Source organism: Echiichthys vipera (genome assembly GCF_963691815.1).
Source record: "Echiichthys vipera genome assembly, chromosome: 13".
Taxonomy (NCBI): Eukaryota; Metazoa; Chordata; class Actinopteri; order Perciformes; family Trachinidae; genus Echiichthys; species Echiichthys vipera.
This window is the reverse complement of record NC_139838.1, coordinates 15,687,954-15,712,930: the sequence shown is the minus strand read 5'-3', so window position 1 is coordinate 15,712,930 and position 24,977 is coordinate 15,687,954. Positions and strand designations below refer to the sequence as shown.

General features: G+C 40.8%; 2 protein-coding genes across 5 annotated transcripts in view; one reads left to right on the top strand and one right to left on the bottom strand.

Moving 5' to 3' along the window:
- The first annotated feature begins 134 nt into the window (after positions 1 to 134).
- pex1 (peroxisomal biogenesis factor 1) lies at positions 135 to 10,717 on the top strand. Of its 2 annotated transcripts, XM_083925023.1 has the most exons (24): positions 135 to 272; positions 1,583 to 1,729; positions 1,863 to 1,946; positions 2,083 to 2,197; positions 2,453 to 3,132; positions 3,253 to 3,372; positions 3,501 to 3,621; positions 3,798 to 3,904; positions 4,058 to 4,143; positions 4,248 to 4,380; positions 4,605 to 4,701; positions 4,790 to 4,960; positions 5,094 to 5,248; positions 5,342 to 5,528; positions 5,675 to 5,841; positions 6,804 to 6,938; positions 7,023 to 7,087; positions 7,225 to 7,367; positions 7,830 to 7,933; positions 8,093 to 8,278; positions 8,649 to 8,891; positions 9,382 to 9,576; positions 9,743 to 9,873; positions 10,477 to 10,717. In XM_083925023.1, the coding sequence occupies exons 1-24, from the start codon at positions 165 to 167 to the stop codon at positions 10,559 to 10,561; spliced, it is 3,765 nt and encodes a 1,254-aa protein (XP_083781149.1). In that variant the 5' UTR covers positions 135 to 164; the 3' UTR covers positions 10,562 to 10,717. The 2 variants fall into 2 exon arrangements, with proteins under 2 accessions (XP_083781149.1, XP_083781148.1); XM_083925022.1 differs by lacking the exons at positions 135 to 272; positions 1,583 to 1,729; positions 1,863 to 1,946; positions 2,083 to 2,197 and having other exon boundaries at positions 2,506 to 3,132; positions 7,285 to 7,367.
- Positions 10,718 to 19,736: 9,019 nt separating this feature from the next.
- elmo1 (engulfment and cell motility 1 (ced-12 homolog, C. elegans)) overlaps positions 19,737 to 24,977 on the bottom strand; it is a 100,494-nt gene continuing 95,253 nt past the window's right edge. For all 3 annotated transcript variants that reach the window (XM_083926117.1, XM_083926116.1, XM_083926118.1), the window contains 4 exons: positions 24,569 to 24,676; positions 23,703 to 23,785; positions 21,052 to 21,129; positions 19,737 to 20,409 (listed from right to left, as the gene is read on the bottom strand). In XM_083926117.1, the coding sequence (XP_083782243.1) occupies positions 20,209 to 20,409; positions 21,052 to 21,129; positions 23,703 to 23,785; positions 24,569 to 24,676 (470 nt within the window). In that variant the 3' untranslated portion in view covers positions 19,737 to 20,208. The remainder of the gene's footprint in view (positions 20,410 to 21,051; positions 21,130 to 23,702; positions 23,786 to 24,568; positions 24,677 to 24,977) is intronic.

The window sequence follows — 24,977 nt, the reverse complement described above, 5'->3', positions numbered from 1 at the left end:
TAATATCTTATTTTGAAATGTGGCCCAGCTCGATTATCTGCTGCTTTGGTCTAGCTAGAGCATACTCAGAGCACATCGATCGGCTTTGAGTTTGTTTGCACATCTAACCTTAGCAGAGTAAACCTACCGTGCATTTACACAGCTCGTGAGACTATGTGAAAATAATGTTTAGTAATCAGGGAATTCAACCCGTGACTGTTGTTTTTAACAACACAAAGAACTGCTTTCTTCATCTCTCCTCGAAGTTGATATCGCATCTTTCCCTCACCGAGGTGAGTTAGCTAGTTAGCTATCCAGTTACCAGTGTCAGCTAGAGGAAGTTAGTCGGCTGAAAACGAGTTTTCTTGGGTTTCGTTTTTGTTTTATTCGGAATTAAAGTTGCCTACAAGTCACCTAGGTGTATATACAAACTGACTCAAAGCTAGACTCTTATGTGTTATATCAACGTGCTCACTAGCATAAGTTTTTATTGACACATGCCATGCATCTCCTGAGAGACCTGTCATACAGTGAACTGTGTCTGTCAGAGATAAAGCGTGCGTCAACACAAGGCCAGGGAAGAGTTCTGTGTTGACAGATCAGTAGCAATGGGAGATTGAATCCATGTGTTTTCCTTGGGTTTATTCAGGCAATAGTAACTCCTCGCAAACATCAGTACGCAGCTGTCTTATCAAAGATGCCAGTTGTATGGTAATAAGTACTTTTTTAAAATTACAGTTTATTGTATTTAATTTTTCATTAATACAGGCAGATAGTATACCCCAAACACTTAACAATCTAATACAATGGTAAGACAAGCAACATCGACAGCACAAGTATTATTCAAAGAAAAAAATAAGATTTAATAATAATAAAAGACAAAAAGGAAGAAAAAAAACCTAATAAATCAAATAAGATTGGTAGGATCCTTTTAGTAATTCATGAAATTAAAGTCGAGAGTACAGGTACATTTAGAAGCTTAAATATATGTAAATGTACAAATGACTTGTCGAGCATATCTATATTTGTATATAGTCCCAGTATTCACTGGAGCAAATGTTATCCCATTTTTTGTTGTGTAATGGTACTTTATCTTGGTTTATTTCTCCAAAAGAAATTGGCTTTGGTAATTAGTATTTTCTTCCATCCATTTTGACTTCACTATCTTAGTGGTAGTTCCCTTGCAGTCTCACTTGGTGGTGACAAAACCTAACATTTCAGGTGGAGCAGCAGCCTCGGTAACTGCCAGAGGATTCTTACGAATTACTGCATATTCTTGCATCCTGTGTCACTGTGGTTCATTAGTATTTTTTATAAATCAACAAAAACACTTTTCTTTAGAATGGTGTTGTGTGATATGATGTGAAGGAGCAAACATGAGAAAGTTTGCATGAAAACTGTTCAAGCGTTCCTTATTCTCAGTTTTTTTTCTTGTTGTGGAGAATTATTGTCTCGACCCTCCTCTCCTCCAAACTTGTGCCAGCTCTATCATTTAAGCCGTATAAAATGACTTGAATGAGCAGAAAATTAAACAGAGGTCGATTATATTGCAGACATGTAATAGTAAAAGTAACAGCAAAAACTTTGTGCATCTGTGTTTTAGAACCAGGCTTTGGAGTTTACCTGGGGCCATGGATCTCCTGTGTTCCTCAGCTGGACTCAAAACAGAACCTCCTTCAGCCTGGACAGCCATAAAGTGGAGCTGTGTCGACAACTGGGAGAAAAGCTGGGCCTGAAAGATGGAGATCAGGTACGGTTCCACAACAAGCTTTTTGTTCCGGGAATTGTCCAATATCTCTACATGACTGGCAGCTTTTTTGTCAGTTACTGTCTAGGCTGATTGTGTGTCTGTATTGACTGACTGGTAGTGTGGTTTCCCTCAGGGCTTTCTGAGACCATGTCACCAGGTGTCATCAGTGCATCAAGTGTTTGTGGAGCCTCTGTCATCTGATGACTGGGAAATCTTGGTGGGTGAGCATAGAGACGTGATTAGAAACATTAATGTCACGATGTCTTCATGGTGAATAAATATATTGGATGTAAATGTATTTTATGACAATCCTGTATTTTTTATCCTCTGTTTTCTGTGACTGACTTCTCCAGGAGCTCCACAGTTCAGCGCTGGAGCAGCAGCTATTGGATCAGATCAGAGTTGTTTTCCGAGATGCTGTGTTTCCTGTGTGGGTGGACAGCCACACAGCCATCTACATCCAAATAGGTCAGTTTATCCAATAAATATTGTCTTTTGTTGGTAGCAGATAGTCTGTTATATCTGCCTTGTCTTCTTTCAAACTAAGAAATCCATAGAGAGAAAGATACAAATGTACTCTGATGCCTGAATAATTTGTATCAGTGCTCTGAAAGAGATATTTATGAAGACCAAAAACTAATTGTTCCATCGTTTAAAAACCCTAACATGTTGTGTGGTGGGTGTGGTTCCATCTGTTGTTGTTTTTTTTTTATCTCTATGCAGCATCACTTTCGCCCACTGTGCCCTATGGTCGCTTGGAGCAGTCCACAGAACTAGTTGTCTCTCCTAAACGCCGTGCTGGAATTGGCAACCTCAGGGATTCTCCAGTGAGAAATAGTGAGAAGGAGCATTTTCACAGAAAGCAAAATATGGATCTTTCCTCCCCCTCAGGACCGCCATTAGAAAGTACCTCCCCTGTCCCTCAAAGCCACCAGTGGGGTGGCATAGCTGACCTGAAGAGCCTGCTACGCTATATGATAAAGGGAACTTATGACCCTGTTAAAGAGCTACCACATGTACCCGATGTCCCTGCCCTCCTCACTGACTCTATCTACAGAGTGTGCGGCGCACCTCCAGACTCTCTTTGCACTATAAGCCACGTTGCAACTGCAGTTATTCACTTATTTCCTTGGAGAAATGGGTTGAATGATGGGCAAACTGGAGGCCAGTCGCCACTGACGTATGGCCTGCTCTCTAAAGTTCTCTCCCCTAAAGAATCGAGAGACAGAGCCAAGCTGGCCATGGAGAAAAAGAAGAACGCAGGACTTGCTAAAGTCGCTGGAGGAGAGGAGGTGAAAGAAGAGGAAGCTGTGGTGGTCAGAGTGGTGTGCCATGGTACTGAGAAGCTATCACGCAAGGAAAACAGTCCCAGTAAGGGAGAGATCCATAGTGGACGAGTGTGGGTTAGTATGCTGTTCATTTATCCACTCTAAAACTAAGATGAACTATGATTCTCTTTCTGTAGCTCGGGCCTTTGCTTCTTTATGTGTTGTCATGTCTCTTATAATAATTGTGATTTTCAGATCCCACAGCCCCTGGCAATCAGGTTGAATATCATTCCACATTCAACAGTTAGAATTAAGCCAGTCAAATCAGCTACCAAAGTAGCCTCCTCCCTTCGCCTGCAGCCCCTAATACCACTGGTGAGTGCTGGAGATTTAAAAAAATTGGATTCATTCAGCTATAAGTTCTCAAATTGTTACATTGTCAGAGCTGCATGAGACTGTATCTACTTCTTATGTCCAAGTGATCTTTGATATTTTCTCTTCAGCCCGAGGAGGACGATGAGGGGATCCGGACAGCTTTCCTTGGTTGGCTTCATACTCAGAGTCATGAACCTTTAGCCTGTCTGACTGCACGGCGTGGCACCATCCTCCTACATGGAACTGATGGTGATTCATTTGTACCCCTCTTTTACAAGTTATTGTTCATATTTACAGATGGCACTATAGTAATTTACTCAATACCAAAGAGGCTAACAATAATGTACACATTTAAAATAACAGTACTTTTTAGCTGAAATCAAACATCACTGTTCTCTAATCTTTTGTTTTGTTGTTATTTATAGCAAAGTTAGAGTTTGCTCTAACTGTGCTAAAACCAGAACCAGAGAACGACCCTCCAGACCAGCTGTTTTTACTAGCACCTGCTGTTGTCCAGAAGGAAAACATCCAGGTAAAAGCATGCACGTCATGTAAATTACCCATTGATATTCTATAATACATGTATATGTAGGTTTTCTCTGCAAAATTCTATGCAGGTGATTAATAAATCAAAATATCTTAAAGTTTATTGTTTCAAAAAGCTCACACTTTGTGTCACCGTCAGATATACAGAGAGCCAGTGACATTGCCAGCTGTGAAATCTATAGCTGAAACGCCGAACCCAGACCTTCCCTCCCTCAGTATTCTTGGGTAAGCACGTTGCTATCTGTGAGCCTGTGTGCGGTGAGAACAAGGATCTTTCAGCATTCATTTCTCTCTACATCTCTCGCTCCACTTACTCGGTCTTTATCCAGTGGGATCGATAAGCTTAGTAGGAGTGGATTTGACTTCATCTCCCACAGCCTTCTGGGAAGTCCCCTCTCGAGAGAGCTTGGTACCACTGGACGGGGACTCCAAGGAGGAGCTCTACTCATCACTGGCGCTAAGGTATTTCTTTACATAAGGACACTGCTCACAGCAGAGATATTTCTACACTTATCAGAGAGTCAATTTAAAAAATCAACGATAATTTTAACTGATGTAGATTTTGTCAGCCTGAACTTGTCAGACAGACCACAAGGTAACCATGTGTTTTCAACTTTTTTATATCGCCTAACAACAATGTTTTGTATACTATGTAACATATACTGTGTTGTTATGTATCATCGCAGGGAAGTGGAAAGAGTACTCTATCCCGTGCCCTCTGTAGAAAAGCTAGAGAAGATCTGGATGCACATGTGGAGCTGCTGGAGTGCAAAAAACTACAAGGTTGACCAAAACTCAGTGTAGATACTTTGTATCTAAGGAAATTAGTTGAATGTATTTATCATAGACATTGTGATTTATTTGTTTTCAGGCAAAAGGGCAGAAACGGTGCGACAGATGCTGCAGGATATTTTTGAACAGGCGGAGTGGAGGCAGCCTTCAGTTGTTCTACTTGATGACCTGGACCATATCACTGGGGCATCAACTTCCCCAGAGCATGAGCATGGTCCTGAGGCACTGCTGCAACAGCACATTGCACAGAGTAAACCATGCATTCTGTCTTTTGTATGAGTGTGGGGGAATGTCGGTTGTCATGCATGTTTACAGGCAGGATTGATAATTATCACAGCCCAGCTTGATCCTGAATTCTGACTCTTGTCTGTTTGTGACCGCAGGTCTGGAGGATGTGGTGGATGAGGTGCTGGTTCACTCCAGCCTGGTGTGTTTGATCATTACTAGCCAGAGTGAGCATTCCCTCCACCCCTCCCTGACAGAGGTGCAGGGCTCCCACTTCATCCAGGGCTTTGCACACATCCAGCCACCGGACCAGGTCAACACGCACATACACACAAACAGACATGCACACATTAGTACAGCTTAAAAAACAAAAACCAACAGCTATCTGTTTTGCTATTGTTTCTAGGCTCAAAGAGCAGAAATCCTGCGTCATCTGATACTCAGAAAAAGCAGCCTACCCGAGGAGACCTTACAGACCCTAGACATGGCAGCTGTTGCCAAGGAGACTGAGGGATACACACCTCAAGACCTTGTTCTGCTGTTGGAGCGGGCTGTCCATGCCAACGCTGTACAAAGAGGACACAGTGACCAGGGTATAATTCATTTCATCGTTTATCAATGATGATTTAAAGTTGCTTTCCAGGTGTTCTTTAAGTTCTTTGGTACATGCCTCGAATGGAGCTAATGCTACTTTTTTGTGCCACTTTCACATGATTTGTTTGTGCTCCGTATCTCTCAGGTGCCTCTCTGTCGTGGAGGGACTTTGTGCAGGCTCTGAAGGGATTCACACCTCCCTCACTGTGGGGTGTAGACCTCCACACTCCAAGTGGAGTTGGTTTGGAGAGGGTGGGGGGGCTGAGGGAGGTGCGACAGCAGCTAATGGACACCATACTGCTCCCCGCTAAGGTAAGTGTCAGTAACCCTAACACAACCAGGTGTGTTTTCAGTCAGATAGAAGCACCACTGTGATGATAAAAAGTGATGATAAAAGTGAAAGGGATGAAGATACATTTATCACCAATTATAATTCTAACAACATAATTGCTATTGATTGTTGTAAAAGACAAGCTATTAAAAGTCTGAACACAAGTGATAGCAGTTAAGTCATTAATGCAGAACAATTCACTTTATTCAAACAGAAACTAATTTATTTGCTTAAAGTTAAATTCACAAGGATTACCATCTGTTATTGTTCTCTTCCAACGTATTCAATTTATTTTCAAAGCCTCAGTCTGAATTTATCTTTGCCATTCTGTTTCATACAGGACAATAAATGTGTAATCGGTTTCTCTATTTAAAAGATGTATAATAGATAGACAATGAAAGTTTTCAAGTTCCAAGTTTTTCAGTTAATTTTCTTATTGGATTTTTGTTGTTTCCACTTCTTGTATAACCCACATTAGTACAGTTATTAGATAACACACTAGGTTGTCTGATGATTTGATGGTTTGATTGAATCTGTTTTATTTAATTTGTGATGCTGACAATCATAATTGTCCTCAATCTCTCAGCTGCTATGTTTTTGTTACGAACATGACCCAGGAGCAGGTACTGGAAATGAACTTTCGAGCAGAGACACTATTATGTAAAACTAGTCTTATAACAATTAAGATTGTCTTTTTAAGAAGAAAGTTGACTTTGTACCTTGATTCAAATTATATTGGCTTAATAATATGATGATTATACAACTTTAAAGGAAAAGAATAGCCATCAAGCAGTGTCTGACCTTTCCATATTTTCTTACTTTAAATAAAATAATGGTGGATATAAGGACATTTTTCCCCACAGGTCAACAGAAATGACTGAAGTTTAAAATACAAAAAGAGTACATTCTTGATGATTGATTGTGGGACACTGGTGTGTTGCAGTATCCTATCCTGTTCTCCAATCTTCCTATCCGCCATCGCTCAGGAATATTGCTGTATGGAGCTCCTGGTACAGGGAAGACCCTGCTGGCAAGGGCTGTGGCCAAAGACAGTGGTATGAACTTTATCAGCATCAAGGTAAGCTGGGCTTCGGCTCTGACAGTCTTTCTTAATCAGAGCAACCTGTATCTTCAGTGACACAAGACATTCACCTCTCTCTAGGGACCTGAACTTTTGAGTAAATACATTGGAGCTAGTGAGCAGGGAGTCCGTGATGTTTTCCAAAGGTTAGTCAACATTTACACTCCTTTACTTTCTTGCGACTCCAGCAGACCTTTTATAGTTTCGAGTTATAATGAGTGACATCAAATATTTATGGTAATCGTAAGCTCCATTAAAAAATGGTTTCCTATGTGTGCTCCAGGGCGCAGGCTGCCAAGCCATGCATTCTGTTCTTCGATGAGTTTGACTCTCTGGCACCCAGGAGGGGACACGACAGCACAGGTGTAACCGACCGTGTGGTCAACCAGCTCCTCACCCAGCTGGACGGAGTGGAGGGACTGAAGGGTGGGTCATACAGTAGTATACATATTATGAGTTCTGTATATTGAGAATCCACTTTAAAGAGCTAAGGGCACATATAATTTACTAATCAATGATGAAGTCATGAGATTTTGAGAAATATTGCAATTCCTATTCCCTTTCTTTATTCCCTATCTCGTGAAAAGTTGGATGAGAAGATCAGTACCAGCCATCTCCGTCTTGAGCTTGAGAGGTGTTAATAGGCAAATTTTGTTGCCTTTGGACAGAGCAGGGCTATCTGTTTCCACTGTTTTCAGTCTGTGTGCTAAGCTAAGCTAAACATCTCCTGGCTCCAGTTTCATATTTATGGAACCGACAGAGAGTGTTATCTGTCCGCTCATCAAACTCCTACCAAAAAAAATTAATATGTCTACAGGTGTTTCCCAAAATAACCAACCATTCATTTTAATTTAAATAAATAAGAACATTTCACATTTGCATTTGTAGGTGTATATGTGCTTGCGGCCACCAGCCGTCCAGATCTGATTGACCCAGCCCTGCTTAGACCTGGACGACTGGACAAGTCCCTCTACTGCCCTCCTCCTGACCTGGTCTGTCGCATTAAAATCAGCCACTTCCAATTGTTATTTTATAACACTTTTAGTAATGCTACACTTTATATCTTCATTTAAAAGAAACTAAATTAATGTTATTCAAGTGATTATTCAAGCTATCTCCTTGTTAGTAAATCCAACTGTTACATTGTCCAGGAGGCCCGCGTGGAGATTCTGAAGGCTCTGAGCGCCGGCGCCACCCTGGCCGCAGACGTGGACCTGGAGCAGCTGGCTGCAGCAACAGAGTGGTTCACCGGGGCAGACCTGAAGGCTCTGCTCTACAATGCCCAGCTGGAGGTTGTCCACAGCATGGGATCCAGCGCATGTAGCGCAGCACCGCATGTAAGTCTATTGTACTTAAAAGACGAGTGACTGAAGAGTTAATTTGGTTGAGATATATTGAGTTTCCTTGGACTATTTGAGCAGGAAACCAGTGAACCGTTGGCCATGCCTTAAGGCTAAATAAATGAGGAGTTTTGTGTGCATCTCAGCTGTGAAAGTTGCTGTCATTTTATCATCAGTTTAAACCATAATTAAAATGAATACCAACCATGTTGACAAGGACATGATTAATTAACCAAGGGGCTACCAGAGGCAGAATGAGCCTAAATCTTAACCACAGTGAAACCACTCTGCCTGTCCATATATTTATTTTAGCACTGCACGTTTTTTTAATTTAAACTCTGGGCCTCTGTTTCTGGGTGATAATCAGGAGCTGACCTCTGGCTCAGAAAGCGACATGAGCTTATCCTCCATGATCTTCCCGAACAACAGCAGTGGCTCAGATGATTCAGTCGGGGAGGTGGACACAGCCGTGGGGCCTGACCAGTCCATGGTTCCCCTGGAGCCCAGTGAGCCACAAGCTGAATACGAACAACATCGCAGCAATGTCTGGAGACTCTACTTTGGAAGCTCCTTTGAGTCAGAGTTGGGGAATTCACCGATTTCAGGACAGGTGATCAGCAGTGCTTGAAAACAGTCTTTTATATTATTTTATTTCCATTTAGGTATAATCGTAGTTAACACATTTGTCAACAACAATCAAAACATACACATAATATATATTTGCACAGTACATAGCTTAGCATAGCATGAAGAGTGGAGGCAGGGGGGAAACAACTAGCATGGCTATATCCAAAGTGAACGAAATGCCTTCAGACACCTGCAAAAGTCACTCACTTACATGCATCACACATGTCAGCTTTAGAGTCTTAGTCAGTTTGCAGGTGTATTTTTGAACTGTGGACAGGGCCAGGCTTATTCATCTGCTTAAAGTCATGAATATTTACAAAATTGTGCCCTGACTGACACTATGTATACACATTAACATGGGGTCTGTATTTATGTTATACCAATTGCAGTGGTGTTTTCAGTGGTTTAGAAATGGTTATCTCTCCTATCATCTTTGTGTCTGTCCATTTTCTCTCTTCTGTCTCCCTTGACAGAACTCCCAGTGTGTCTCTGGACCAAACTCCATGACCCATGACTTTACAAGGACGTCAGGTCGGGAACCTGTCGGCACACTCCCCCCTGCCTACATGTCATCCCTCCAGAGTGGGTACGAAGAGCTAGGCCCGGAGCAGCTGGAGCGTCTACAGCAAGACGTTAATAACATCAAGAACAACTATAGGAGAACCAATGTAAGTGACGACAGTGGACAAGAAAATACCTATATGCTGTTGTATTCTGATTGTGATATTAAATGGAGCCATACAGAAAGCAACAGGATAGAAACAAATCTCTAGTAATGTTGGATTGCTTATGTGAGCTACTGTGTGTATGATTACTCCTGTATTCTGTGTGTAGGAGGATTGTGTCCGGGGGCTTTCAACCTCTAGCCAGCCGGGCCTGGTGCTGAGTCGGACTCATGTGAACTCTGCCCTGGCTGTGACCAGACCGTCTCTCAGCAAAGCTGACTGGAACAGATACACAAAAATGTGAGTATGAGAACACCAGATTGGACTGCACTGCAATAGGTCAGAGCAATACAAATGACTCAAATATTGATATACGAAACCACTGTAACTAAAACGGTTTGCTCTGCAGGAAGTAAAAAATGTGTTTCACAGCTGTCTATTTATTTTGAAAAAAGTAAGCTTTTAATGTCTTATTGGCTATCAAACCTATCAAGCATATAATGAGCCGTTTAGAGTTTCGTCTACAGGAGGAAATATGTTTTGAAACTCTTGCCAAGTAGCAGCTACAGACGAATATGAATTGTTATTATAATCCCTCTCATAGTATTCAGCATTTTTTTTATCATGTCAAATTACTTTGTTGTGTATTTTGTCAATTCACTGGAATTATAGCTGAGCTGGAGCTGAGAAATTGCATGGTCAACTATATATAGCTGCTGACTCAGCTTTCTTGTGTCAAGTGAAGGAATAAATATCCTTTTAAAGTTGGGACGAAAACAAGACTAATATTGTAGAATCGTGTTCTAATCTATCAAATCCGGTCTTCAGTATTTATGGTAACTGTTTTATAACCTGCATATCATAAATGGACTATTTTAATTTATCTTATTCTTCTTTTTTTAGGTATGAAGCCTTTGGTGGTGCAGGAGACGGAAAATCTCTTCACTCAATCACATGTAAACCTGGACAACGTGTGACTTTAGCTTAATTGGGCTTGATTAGTTTGACAAGCCTAATTTGTTATTTTGATGTTAATTAATATAAGTTGTGATGCCATAATAATTTAACAATTAACAGTCCCAGAGCTTTAAAGACAATGTAAATTAATGTTGGTTTAAATGTTTTCTACTGACTTTATTCTGATTGAGACATTTATTTAATTTAAATGTTATTAATGTATATATGTATAATACCAAAAGATACATTGTGTAATTTTTAGAATTAAAGTTAAAATCTTTGAGCAAATCTTCCCTGCAGTAATTGATTGTGTATTATTTTAATAATTTTCAGTTTACAGTCACTGGCTGGTATTAGGATATAATGATAATAATGTAGTGAAAGTCAAAATCTACCATGTTAAAAAAATTACTTAAATCAGTCATAGGATAGCGTGTCAAAACCAGACATAGCATAGTTTGTTGAAAAAAGTCAAGAAAAGTCGTGGTATACTGTCCAAAAAATAAGCCCCCCCAAAAAGTCATAGTATAGTATGTCGAAAAAAGTTGTGTATGTTCAAAAAATGCTGAAATCAGTTATAGGATAGCCTGTCTAAAGCAGTCATGGCATATTTTGTTGAAAACGGCAGAAAAAGTTGTAGTATAGAGGATCTAAAAATAAACCAAAAAAGTCATAGTATGTAGAAAAAGTCAAAAACTAACATGTTCGAAAAATGCTTAAATCAGTCATAGGGAAGTATGTCAATGCCAGTTATAGCATAATTTGTTGAAAAACAAAAGGAAAAGGTCAAAGTGTAGCATGTCCAAAAAATAAGCCAAAAAAAGTCATTTAATCTGTCCAAAAAATGTTATAGGAAAATCTAGAGCAGTCATGGCATATGTTGAAAAAAGTCAAGAAAAGCCACAATTTAAAAAAAAATGCTTTGTATAGTATGTTGAGAAATGTCATTAAAAAGTCATAGTATAGCATGTTGAAAAACAGGTAGTATGATGAAATAAAGTAACAGTATAGTCTGTAGAGAGAGATTAATTAAAAGTTACAATATCATTTTTTGTAAAAAGTTCCAGGTGGTGTTAGTCTTGTCTGCCTGACTCATTGCTCCTTTATCTTATTGAGGTCCGTATAAGTCAGAATCTATGGAACCGCCATGGTTCTGAAACATCAGTAGCCTCAATGTGCATTAATAAATCTGTGTCATCCATAGGGCAGGTTTATGCCATTCAAATTAAGAACAAGAAGATTTTACAGAAAGATGAAACCAAAAAAACGTCAGAGACAGCATGTGATGTGCCCTCTGCAGAAATTAACCGGAGCCCAATTCTGACAAGGGCAATGAGAAGAAACAACTTGAAACAGATCTGCAGGTTCTGTATCTCAGTAACTCTTGACTGAAGCTTCCCAGGTCGTCTTAAAAAGCAGAGTGTCTTACCTGAGATTGCAAGCGTAGTCTTAGTCTGTTCCTTGGCTGCTGCAGCGAGTCATCTTGACAGTATTTTTGTATTGAATCCTGCCGTCATCCTACACACACTGGCAGGTTCTGCAGTGGTAAATATAGACGCACACAGAGCTGCATTTGGCTCGCCTTAGTCTCGTGTCAGTCCCACACAATGCAGCATGAATAAAATGGCCCAGTGGGAGATTTTTATCTCCTCTTTTATTGATCTCTCTGTCACTTTTTCCATCACACAGCTGTGATGGGACAAAGACAGAAATGAAAAACTATTACTGCATGAAATTCTTTTGAAATACACAATGACAGAGAAAAAGAAACAAAAGTGACATCTATGACTTTGATGAGATGCATTTTGGGACTGTCTAGTCGGTGTGCAGACGGTGGGGAAAAAAGAGGTGTTCGATTTTTACCATGTATTAATATTAATTGCACAATGCCTTATTGCTTACTGTAGGGAAACTGTGCTCAACAATTTGGAGTGTGTTTTTCACTTGGCCACTTGATTGGAGGAGAGTCCCTCTACCCATCAGGCACAGTGTCATTTGGTGCAGCCTTGCGTGGGACCGGCAGAGGAAAAATATAAAAGATCTATCGGTGCAGACACCCCCTGTGGTCTTCAGTACATCAACATCCATCTTTCCTTTCCCCCACATGAATGCTTTATCAAAGCCCGACAGCGTAGAACATATTGTGACATTTGAAAACTCAGGAGCAATTAGAGGAGCAAACCTCACGGTTGCCCAAAAACAGACACTCGAGGCAAAGCTCAGCTCATTTGTTGTCTCCTCTACCTTACCTCTCCCTCCTCAGTGGTGCTCTTGCGCTTCAAAGCCACACCAAGTAATTCATGGGCTCTGGTTTTCAACAAAATACCCGTCTATTTTACAACATCAAGAGGTGTCAGCGTTCACCAGAATTAGATCGTGAGCAGCACGGAGGAGAACAAAAGACTTGCGCATGACACATTCACTTGCTGCGACTGCTTCTATTCACCAAAAATAGAACAAAAGATTTTGATACACACTTGTGTGTATGTGTGGAAACAGAGGGGAGATAAAAGTGCTTTATTGATATAAAGAGGAGATAAAAAAGACAATGCAGTGGAGGGGTTTGACTAAAATATCGTTTAAAAAAAAAATGAGTGAGAGACAGAGATGACAGGTGACTGGGACCATTTTAGCACTGTTTTGGTTTTTGTGTCTTCTTGACATGTGTGTTTCCTGCAGATATATGACGAAAGGTACGAAAAAAGAAGCAAGGCATTTTAGAAATACAGACACCATTGTTCTTTAGCTATTTAAACTCCCATAATTAGAAGACAAATACAAGTTCTGGATGACGTATTTCCCCAGTTCACATAGTTTTTAAGATATGTACTTTTTTGGACATCTTATGCAAACTTTGACAACGAGGAAAGACTTAACATCATGATTAAGGAGTTTGGTTTCCAAGGTCAATAATGAACTTTGAATGAACTCAGGAATGAACTGCAGGAACTTTACAAATCCAGTGATATTGAAAGCTCCAGAACAGCTACTAAATAGATTCTCAGATGAGATTTTCTTCCCCTCAATTGCTGTTTCCAAGGTCAAGAATAAGTCTCTTTGGCAATTGGTGATACAATTCCAATTGATTTCCTTTAATCTACAGCAGTTTTTCACTCATGCAGGGGGAATGCATCTTGGCGGACTACTCTTCTCGCCACCCATTAGAAATGCATTAGTCCTGGTGAGCTTGTATAACTCTTGTACACGCTGACCGACTGCATCAGTCTCTTCAATCAATCACTACACAACCACCAGTGAAGATAAGACTTTCAGATTCATTACTGAGATAGCTGAGATTAAGCAACTGTTGGGGTGGACATTGGAATCAATTTCAGAGTCGTATCCATTCATCTGAATCACAGTTTCCCACTCGGCTGGGATGATCTTTGTCTGGGTTAATGCAATCAGTTCGCCCTGCTAATCCTGGCCCAGAGTCCAAGGTGCTGCAGCTGGAAGGGTAAGACCATCTTTTTTTTTTCTAAAGGTGTTTCTCACCTTATTATCATTTAAATATAAAGCTGAAGTGCCCTTAAATGGTAACATAATCACCATTTCACTGTCCTTGCTGATTGAAAGTTTCAAAGGCACATCAGTGTGTACCTTTAACCACAAAGTTTCCCTTGAATTGCTTCTACATCACAGGAAAAAATACTTAAGATACCAAATGTGTGTGGTGGATACGAGGACAATGAAGCCAAACACCTGATATAATATAGTCCTTAAAGTCAACTTACTTGAGCTTCTTTAAAACTTTAAATATTCATGGCCAAAGATGCAAAAAATGTTTTTGGTCTATATATTTTGGCGAAATGTAACTATACTGACATCTATTCCAATGAAAAAGTTCTACTGAGAAACACGACGTCTTCCCTTAGAGACTTTTTTATTTTATTTTTTATTTTTTACAGAGGACTGATAAAGAGCTTTCGCATGGTGCAACAATCACCTGAAGCGCAGTATCAACAAAACCAATGAGATTGCGGTCGACTATGACAGAAACCGGATAAAATACAAGGTTGCAACCATGACAGTAGACAATGCTCCAAATATGTTGCTACAAAAAAGCTACAACTTCTAAAACGTGGACACACAGAGGATCTATACAACCACCACAGTTACAAGATGGGCACCCAAGATTAACCCCATTTACTAAAATGGTCACAATGTCCCCTTCTGTTCCTGAGTCATGCCATTGAAAAGAATTTTTGCAAAACATTATAATGTCACGGTGAAGTTGACCTTTGACCTTTTGGATATAAAATGCCACCACTTCATCACTGTAACCTATTAGACATTTCTGCGAGATGTTGTCCTAATTAGTGAAGGAAATATTTATGGCCGTAAATTGTGTTTTGTGAAGTCACGGTAACCTTGAGCCTGTGAATGTTCTCATTTGTCCAGGTCATCGTTATTCCCAAAGAAATTCAAGTCAAAAGCAACTGGACTTGGCTGTTTGTCTACGAAGACACGGTAACCTTGTAACCTTTGACCACCAAAATTCCAAAATCAGTTCATCCTTGAGTCCAAGTGGCATTCCTGAGATATCAACTGAAGAGATTGTGACGGACAGCCTGCAAACATAACGCCTCAGGCCATGGCTATCACCTGCGTGGAGGCATAAAAACTCAGCTAATCTGCTTCATCGGGGCTGTGTGGGTGTAGTCTGATCACATTTGATAGACAGTAGCCTGGGACCATATCAAACAATCACCAGATTTTGATTAAAAAGCTGCTGCAGACAATCGTGACACCGCCATTTTCTAACCCACACATACCCACTTCAAACCAGTGAGAAGAATGAAATTTGAATTTGAATTGAATGTTCACAGTGACAAGCTGATTTTTTCAGGGCCTTTTCCTGAGTCACTTGGAGTCATTTGGATTTTTTTTTCATAGAAAACAACATTTCTGCATCTTTGGTCTAAACCCGAGTTATTAATCAATAACTCTGCTCTATTCAGCACCTAGGGGTGTCTGACGTAGAAAATGCTGCACCCAGCATCGTTCTGTCTTCTCCACACTGACTAAACAGTGTTGCTCTCGGGTCAGGTGAATAATAACGTACAGGGGATGTGGATCTGTCCTTCCATTAATCAATAACATCAGTGTAGCAGAGCTCCTCTCTGTGGTCTCTGATGGGTCCACATTGGACAAATGTCTCCAGTAATGAGAGACTTGGAGAGAACAAGCTGAGAAAACAAGTCAATACAAGTGATGAGCAGGAAAAAACTTAGAATAGCCCTCATACATTCTCTCTCTCTCTTTGCCCCTGTAGCTACTATTTTGGCACCATTAGATTTGTGATTTACTCCAGCAAGACGGTATTTAGTCAATAACACCCTTAGGGAGCAGCTGAACTGTGGCATAATAAAAGACGAGAAATCGATAATAAAAGACGAGAAATAGCAAGTATAGTTTTTTTTTGCTTGTATTGGTTTCACCCTTAATCCTTCCCTACTTTAAAGATGCTTTGATGATGCAGCATAAAATCTTTAAATGTTTACAACTTTCTGTCTAATGGTACTATAATGTAGACATAGAGGCAAGTAAACAGTAATAACCAGCACAAGATTGATTCTGACTTTGAGAAAAACTGAAGGATTAGTTAACCCAATATACATATGTTTGGTTTTATATGCAGAGTTTGAGATTATCTGCAGTTTACACAGATATAGCCACCTTAAATATGCAGGTAAATTTGACAGGATGCTTACAGCGTTGACAGCAATGAAAAATGAGGCAATGCCTTGGATTATCCATAGCCGTCACTGCCAATAGTTTTAATTGGAACTGTCATCTTGGTAGAAACGACTTTTCTGTTTGTCTATTTGACTGAATCGACCCTACAAGCAATATCAAGTGGACGCTAACGAGGGCAGAAGGCGGACGGGTCTGGATGCCTTGCCAACTTGTCTGGGAGCCTGCATGCTGTGGAAGAATGCGTGCCCATATAATCAGTTCAGACCTTAATCTGATTTGATTAGTGTGTCCTGCTGGACGCAGAAAGGAGCTGCACTCTGCTGGCTGCAGCCCTCAGGCTGCTCTCACACACTCCATGTGAAGTGTCCAAGAACTTGTAATGAGGCCAGCTAAATCCTTTTCGGTCCTGTCTTTCACGGGTGAGTGTGCACGGACGGGGACACACACACACACACACACACACACACACACACACACACACACACACACACACACACACACACACACACACACACACACACACACACACACACACACACACACACACACACACACACACACACACACACACACACACACACACACACACACACACACACACACACACACACACACACACACACACACACACACAGTATTATAGAGAACCTGCAGTAAATTAATTATTGTCCTTTTCCTGTCTTTGGCACTATGTTGTTATATTTGAGAATTTTTGTTGATGCAACAGTAGGTATGTGTTTTTTTTTATATACCTGTGCATGTACAGTGCATGTCCTTTGTCTGTTTTGTTGGAGGTCACTATTTTTATATTTAGAAAATCTAACTGAAATCTTATAAATGTGAGAATTCCTCTTTCTTTGGCCTGCTCTGTTGTTTTTACTCTTTCATCCTTGATAATGAGTGGCTAATAGTTTCATCAGGGCCATCAACTCCAGTGAGTAATCCACTTCACAGACCTACTCTGCTCAGCCCACAACACACCACGCCACGGCTTCCCCTTCCCAGGAATGGGCCATTTAAGTGTGTCCATGTGACATATCTGCATGCTGAATGAAAGACTGGATGGTAGGCAAGTAAGAGTGTTTTCTTTTTTTTTGCCCAAGAGAGTGTGAGACAGATGCTTTTAGGAACTGGCTTCCATTCCTAATGAGCACAGGGGCATCAGTATCCTCTCGTGAGTGAACAATCTTCCCCTGAAGACAGAGCTCAGTGAAGGTTCCTGGGCTGGGTGGTAGATAGAGCCGTCAAGCAGGAAATGGTGTCACACACCGAGGAGTAAGGGACTGCTACGACCTGTGTGCGGGAAAATAAATATCCTGTGACACAGCCAAGCATGTAATGGGAAAACCCAGGCACCAAAACTGACGGACGGCAAACTGAGTTGAAAATATTGAGAGGAATAACAAAAGCAGCTCCTCTCATTCTGGGTCATCAGATCAAGTGTTTGACAGGTCTCTCTCCATGTAAATATCTAAGGACGATGACAGCTTTTGCAGTGATTGATCTGAGAATAATTTAATTTGCCTTTCAGATACTGCTTCATTTACTGCAGCACACACCTCATATTACATTTTCAAAAAGCATTTATAGTATGTGATAGTGATAGTAGATGTAGGGGAATGAGCCTACACGTATTATGGCTAGAATATATTAGTCGCAGAATTAAATATGAATTAACTCGACTCGTTAAAATTGGTGAAGGTTTAATACCTGTTAGCAACTTAAAGTAATTGATTATTTAAAATGTATCAGTCTCATCTTGAACGCGTTAGTCGCGTAGGTCCTATGTTACTACAGGTGACATACTAACTACAGGTAACATTACTTGTTCTGTTACTACAGGTGGATAGTCATGTACTGTTAGTACACTAGATGAAAAATGAAATACTCATCAACCCTTTAGTGCACCATGTTTTTGTCGGCTTAGATAAATAGTTAAAAGAAATAATTTCAGTGCAGCCCACATGCTAGATGTGGCAAGCACCACATCTAGCTTTGATGGAACCAAGGGTGGCACGAACAGGATGGATGATAAAGTGTTTGACTTTAGTGTTTTTAAGGAAATTGTTTCAAATGCTTGTTTTTGAAAACAAAATTGCCTCTGTGATGTTTAAAGACCATCTGTCACTCAACTGTTAAAGGGACAGTCGGAAAATCTAATTATGTTCTGAGGCTTTGTTGTACTTTATCAAAGACTTACCTTTCACCTGCATGTTCAAGTAGGGCTGCACAATAAATATAGATCTTTAGAATCATCATCGACATCAACTTGTGATGTAAACGTATCGCAAAAGAATGTGACATATCACGAAAGACAGTTGAAAGAGAGTACCAGAGGAAAACCACACTCTAAAATGTGGATATCACTGATGCATTTTGTGTTCAGTTTAATGTTCGATTTGTTGAATTAAAAAAAATGTTGGAAATAATTTCCTTCTTTTTTGTTCAACAAGCAATTTTAGCAGTATACTGAAAGTCGCAGAAAGGCAGACCTGAGTATGCTCCAATAACAGTTTAAATTTTCACAAGTAATATCATTATCGTGATATACATCAGTTTTATCGGGATATACATCAGTGTTATCGTGATATACATGAGTGTTATCGCATCTTTTCCTTATATTGTGCAGCCCTACAATTAAGTTCACGTGGTTCATGAAGGAAGAGAGGAACAGAAGGAAAAAGTAGTTACAGTTCTTAAATCTTTAATGTAAACAGCAGTTTTGAGGGGCTTTGAAAAATCCTAAAGAACATCTGAAGGTATTAAATAGGAAGAGGAAAATATATAAATCATACTAGAAATAACAAACATGATCTGTTTTTAAATTAAAAAAATACGTAAACTTTCAATTTTGTGGCCATATAGTCCTGAACACACACAAAAAAGACAACTTCTCTCAACCAAAACTCTAACATCCTCTTTGTAGTACCAACTACTTGGCAGTTTCACAATTTTAAAATCCCTAAATTATGACCATCTTACAAATGATGAACAAAAAAAGCTCAAATATTGCTTAGGAATGTTGTGTACAGCAGTCATTACAACAAGAGAGACTCAAATGAGGGAGAGACGAGTGTGTTTGTATGTGTGTCTCACAATGGTGGTACATTTACATTTGTTTCTGGCAAAGCCACCGTGTAGGTGTGTACAATATGCAATAAGCAGTGGTGGGATAGTAACATTAACAGTAGAATAAAAAAAAGAAAGGCTATTTACTGTAGTACAGTGCCTTGATCTTTAGGGGTCGACTTATTCTAACAGTCTTCAGTATATGTGAAGCAGGACAGAGCAGATATAAGAGACTATTTTCATGAAGTATTCCTCTTAAAATGTACTTTAAACTTCCTTTAGACTCTTGGAAAACATTTAGCTGCCACAAATACTGGAATTGAGAGTGTGACAGGAAATACTGCTGGAGTGGTGACGACAAAACACGACAAAACCCTGTCCCTCCCTGCTCATGAATTACACAACCACACCCCCCCCCCCCCCCCACAGAAGCCCTGAGGAAAAATAATAAAGTAAACATAAAAAAAGGACATGAAGCTAGATTTCTAAGCATTTGTCTACGACGATCTTCAAGCAAAATGAAAGCGGGTGCCTTCGTTGTGAAGATGTAAATGTCTCAAAACATCAGATACTGGAGGAGAGTGAGGAAAATCCCGCAGGTTGTCCAGTAATAGGCCGAACAAATACTTCCTGGTTCTTCTCCATGGCAACCTGATGACTCTGCAATGAACCCAAGTCACCTCAAGTGCAGCGAGCCTATTAATATGAACCATTTTCTCTCTTATAAAGGTCTGGCAAGAAGCAAGAGGAAAATAGTTCAATCGATCCTTTTTCATTCAATCACAGTTCATTTTTTTATATTATATGGTTTTATTTCTTTTTGTTCCAGTTCGTAAGAAAAAGGGGATTGGTCCAGTGAGTACAGTAGGTGCTAGGTGGCTTAGGGTTCGGGCTCTTGGGGTGATTCGTCTAGTTACAGTCGTAAACAAAGTCATAGTTGCTAGGTTCTTTGGGAATCGGGGGCGGGGCCTCGGGAATCTGGATGTTCTCTAGATCCAAGAGGCGGAGCTTCATCTCCATGGAGAGCAGGGTGTCCATATCAGATTTGGTGTAATCACTGGTCATCTCCTTACCCAGGAGGGCGTTTAGACCATCTGTCCACACGCAATACTGCGGAGACATGGACAGAGGTACAATCAAATCAGGAAACTGAACCTATAACCACAAACTAAATATCTACAAAACCTACAACTTGTATATCAGCCTGATATACAGTATGTTCAAAGGAGCCTGGTGACAGCATACAGAATCCACCGGGTACAAAAACATGCAGCCATAAAAGAAGCTAACTACCAAGGGAGAAAGGTTTGTGTATACGTTTTTTGCCGGGTTTCCAGGCATTATAGTTATATGAAAATATATGATTATAGTTTTGGGATGTAAACCCCAAAATAAGTCAATTGAGATGAGTCAAGCTGTAAATCAAAGCTAAATGCAATACACACACGATATATGCATGTGATTACTATATCATGATAAATGTTGATGTTGCAATATTAAGTTAGATAGACATATATATAAATGCAAATTCTTTGTCTCTGAATGCATTAGAATGACATTTTACTGTGTGTGTGTATGTGCTGAATAAATCACTTGAATGTTATAGTGATCATTTCCTGTACATACTTGAATTCTACATTTGCATATACACTATACTACCACACCATATTGTATACTAAAGAAAAACCTCACAATTTCGTTCTGTCTGACACCATCAACAGCTGCAGGGCATGTTGCTTACTGTGGGCTTACCTCATGCTTGTCAGGAGCAATAAAGTTTAAATACTCGTCCGACTCATAGAGGACGGAGAAGGCGAGCTCCAACACCTCCTGGAGAGAGGAAAGATTGACAAAGACAGAGCAGGAGATACAGACAATGGCAGGGAAGAGGAGGTGGGATGGAGAGAAAAAAGGAAAAAATAGGGTGCAAAGGACAAAAAAGAAGGGGATAGGTGAGATTTACACCACAATGCTGCCATACCAATGTAACATCTCTCTCTTTTTCACATCTTTCTCACCATCTGTTACATTAGCTGCATATCAACTCATCGGGTATCAGCGAGGTACAGCTCAAAGAGACAACCACCTGCATGGGATGCCCTCAGATACTATGTATTGAAAAATGCCTGGGGATGCTGGGAATATGATGTGATATCATCTGATTTCGGTTGTATTTCCGCAAAAACCCACTATGGTCTACTGTAGGAGATGAATTGAATACAGTGTGAGGACAGAGCAGGTACACCGAGAGCCACATTTGTATACACCAAAGTAATTCATTAAATGCTTGCTTGCAATCTGCGTGCAATTAGCATCTGATTTGCTAAAGCGGCGGGTAATTACACAGCCAGGATCGGATCACACCATCTTAATACTAGATCTTCATTTTGATCTCCACTAAAACACCTGGAACGTTTTGTGATTGCATCTTGTACGGTTATCAGGCCCAGGCCTTCTCCCTTCTTCATACCCCCTATCCCGACAATCCATGTACAGCAGCTGTTGAGATATTTTAGTCTGGATGACACTGTCACCCTAGGGCCATGCTGCTAGTGTGGCTACAAACAAAGAAGGTGGTAGACGTAGATGACACTGACACTGCTTAAGTCTCCCTTGAGTCACAAGAAAACTGCAACCGTGCAATGCCTGCGATACTTTAACAGCGTTGTTATTCAAGTTTAAAAACTCTTCATTTGCTGTAATAAACTGGATATTGTGCTCATTTATCATTGCTCTTTATTTATTTATTTTGTGTTTGTTTATAAACTAATGAACTGCAACCCCCCCTTTATTGCTTCTCTGCTATTATTGAGTTTTCAGTAAACAATGCTTAATTAAATCTCCTATTCCCCACCACTGCCTTGATTTAATATAGGTGCAAAAATCGGCATCTACTCTACCATGCAGAGGATTTTCCATGCAAATCAGACCAATTGCAAATTGCTTAAACATTAGTAAATATAGTAGAACGTTCAATAATCCACACTTATCACATATCTTTCAGTCATCTGAGTGATCCTCTCTTTAAACGCATGTACAGTACATAAAGCATATTTAGATGTGCTTCAACAATGAGATGCAAAATGCCACAGATGAAAGGGGAAACTGCACTTCAGAGTCGGTGCACCTGTTTGGTAAATAACATGCATGCCTTGAGGCATAGAAGAAACAAGGTAAATTGGGTTATGGGTACATACTTATGGGAGTTATGTGTGTATGGAACTATTCCAAAAAGATGAAGAATTTCAGAAACGTAATCAAAGCCTGCCATCTCATCCTCCCGTCTCTGTTTCAGTGTCACACAAATGGTCCACATGCAAGCTCTGCTCCGAAGCCTATAGAGGTGACTTTGGCTGGCCTTGTAACAGTGAGTAATGAAATGTTCTCGCATTCTCATTCACAAAGCTGGGACAGGCCTGCTAGAGGGCCCAAAGACCCCCCCCTCAGGTCATTCCCCTAGACCTGCGCTTATCAACAAGGTAATAAAGGAGGCGAAGCAGGGAGGAGGTGTGCTCCTTTGTCTTCATGGCTATTTATCCAAGATCGAATATATCAGTCCCGTGGGTGGGGGTGTGGGGTGTGTGTGTGTGTGTGTGTGTGGGGGGGGGTGTTGAAGGTTTGCAGAGGCAAAGTGCAGAGGGAAGGGCTGATGTGTACACAGACGCTGACAAGATGGCTCTTTCATCCTGGTTAAGGCACTGCAGAGGGCATGGGCCGATGTGCAAAGAAATGACGGTGACGTGTTTTTTGGCGGCTCTCCAATCATTTTTGCCTGCGGCTAAAGGACTATTCTGTAATTTTTTTCCCCCCGACACAACGCCACTCATGGACACGTCTCTATGCGCTGAGCATTGAGAGGCGAGTTATTGTGTTATTTCCCAAAGCAAAATTATGTAACTGACATGATGTTATGCAACTCTCTCATGCACACATAAACATGTTCTCTCGCCCGGATACACACCCACCCACACGTATGCGCGCGCACACGCACGCACGCACGCACGCACGCACGCACGCACGCACGCACGCACGCACGCACGCACGCACGCACGCACGCACGCACGCACGCACGCACGCACGCACGCACGCACGCACGCACGCACGCACGCACGCACGCACGCACGCACGCACGCACGCACGCACGCACGCACACACACACACACACACACACACACACACACACACACACACACACACACACACACACACACACACACACACACACACACACACACACACACACACACACACACACACACACACACACACACACACACACACACACACACACACACACACACACACACACACACACACACACACACACACACACACACACACACACACACACACACACACACACACACACACACACACACACACACACACACACACACACACACCTTGTTTTGCTTCAGGGCTCCCTTCTCCTTCATGTGAGGACAGTCTTTGCCGGTGATAACAGCTTTGATATCAGCCACAGGCACTGCAGGGGGGACAAAAGTGAGCTTACAACAACAGCAGCATCCCTGTAACAACTGTGCCATCCCAGATGGGTGGTTTATTCAAGTGATTAAAAGTTAAAATTCTCCCCAGATCTGTCACTGTGCAAGCATCCAAGTAAAACTGATGTTAACGTAACCATTGCATACACGAAACATTGAACATGAGAAACATTTTAGCAACTTACCATTGGTCTAACTGAATCTAGAGGTAGCTCATATCTCTATTTTAAAGTTAAATGTGAAACTGAACTGAATTGTAAAATCTCAGATGACAAATGAAACAACACGCAAGTTGAGACATGCACCCACCAGTTTACAGACGTGGATGGAGTTTTAACAAGGTTAACAAAAATGGACGATGTACAGATCCCTAAGAAATGTCACCAATAGCAAAAATGTAAGTGGATACAAGTAGAGATCTAATATTGTGACTGTAAACATAAGATGTGTAAACCTTAACAGTGATGTTACCTTATTTCTATATGTTTTACCTTGTTTATATATTTTTGATATGTGAATAAGAAAATACAATCCAAACAAAGTGTCAAAACTGATATTAACACTGACTGTTAAAGCTGGCAGTCAGTGTCAATGACAGTTGCTTGTCCATATTGTGTTCAGGGGCTCTGTATGCCTTTAGCAAGGACAGAGACTGTAGACTGGTAGAAAATACATATTTAAATAACTATTGTGAGGTGCAATGAAGACACACACTGTGTCACAATAGTGGGTAAAGACTATTAATAATTTCACTTGACACTCACGTTTGTCCTGTAAAGAGTCGTGGGGCACTTCGCCCTGAGGGCTCTCTTCCAAATCTCCATAGTGCAGGACTTTATGGTTGGGAGACAGACGGCAATACCAAAACTTATCTGTAAAATTCAAGGAGAAAGGAACACAGTCGAAAAGGGAGACAGGGGGGAAGAAAAGGGGGAGAGGGGGAAGGAGAGAGAAAGAGATTTAGAGGAGTTATGAAATTAGTCAGCGGCTGGCATAAGGTATCATATGGGATTGTGTGAGTCATCAACTAAAGAGAAAATTAGCATGGCAAAAAATCTGCGACAAAAAAAAAGAAGAAGAGAAAACAGCCTTGAGGAAAATCCACAGATGGGCCAAGATGCTCTGCAAGAGGGAGGGAACTTGATGGGCAACAATACAGTCAGTTGGCCTTCA

Coding starts and splice junctions, on each gene's coding strand:
- pex1 (XM_083925023.1), top strand. CDS start 165: ATGTTTAGTAATCAGGGAATTCAACCCGTGACTGTTGTTTTTAACAAC. Junction 2,198..2,452: donor AGCCATCTACATCCAAATAG/GTCAGTTTATCC, acceptor ATCTCTATGCAG/CATCACTTTCGCCCACTGTG. Junction 9,874..10,476: donor TGGAACAGATACACAAAAAT/GTGAGTATGAGA, acceptor TTCTTTTTTTAG/GTATGAAGCCTTTGGTGGTG.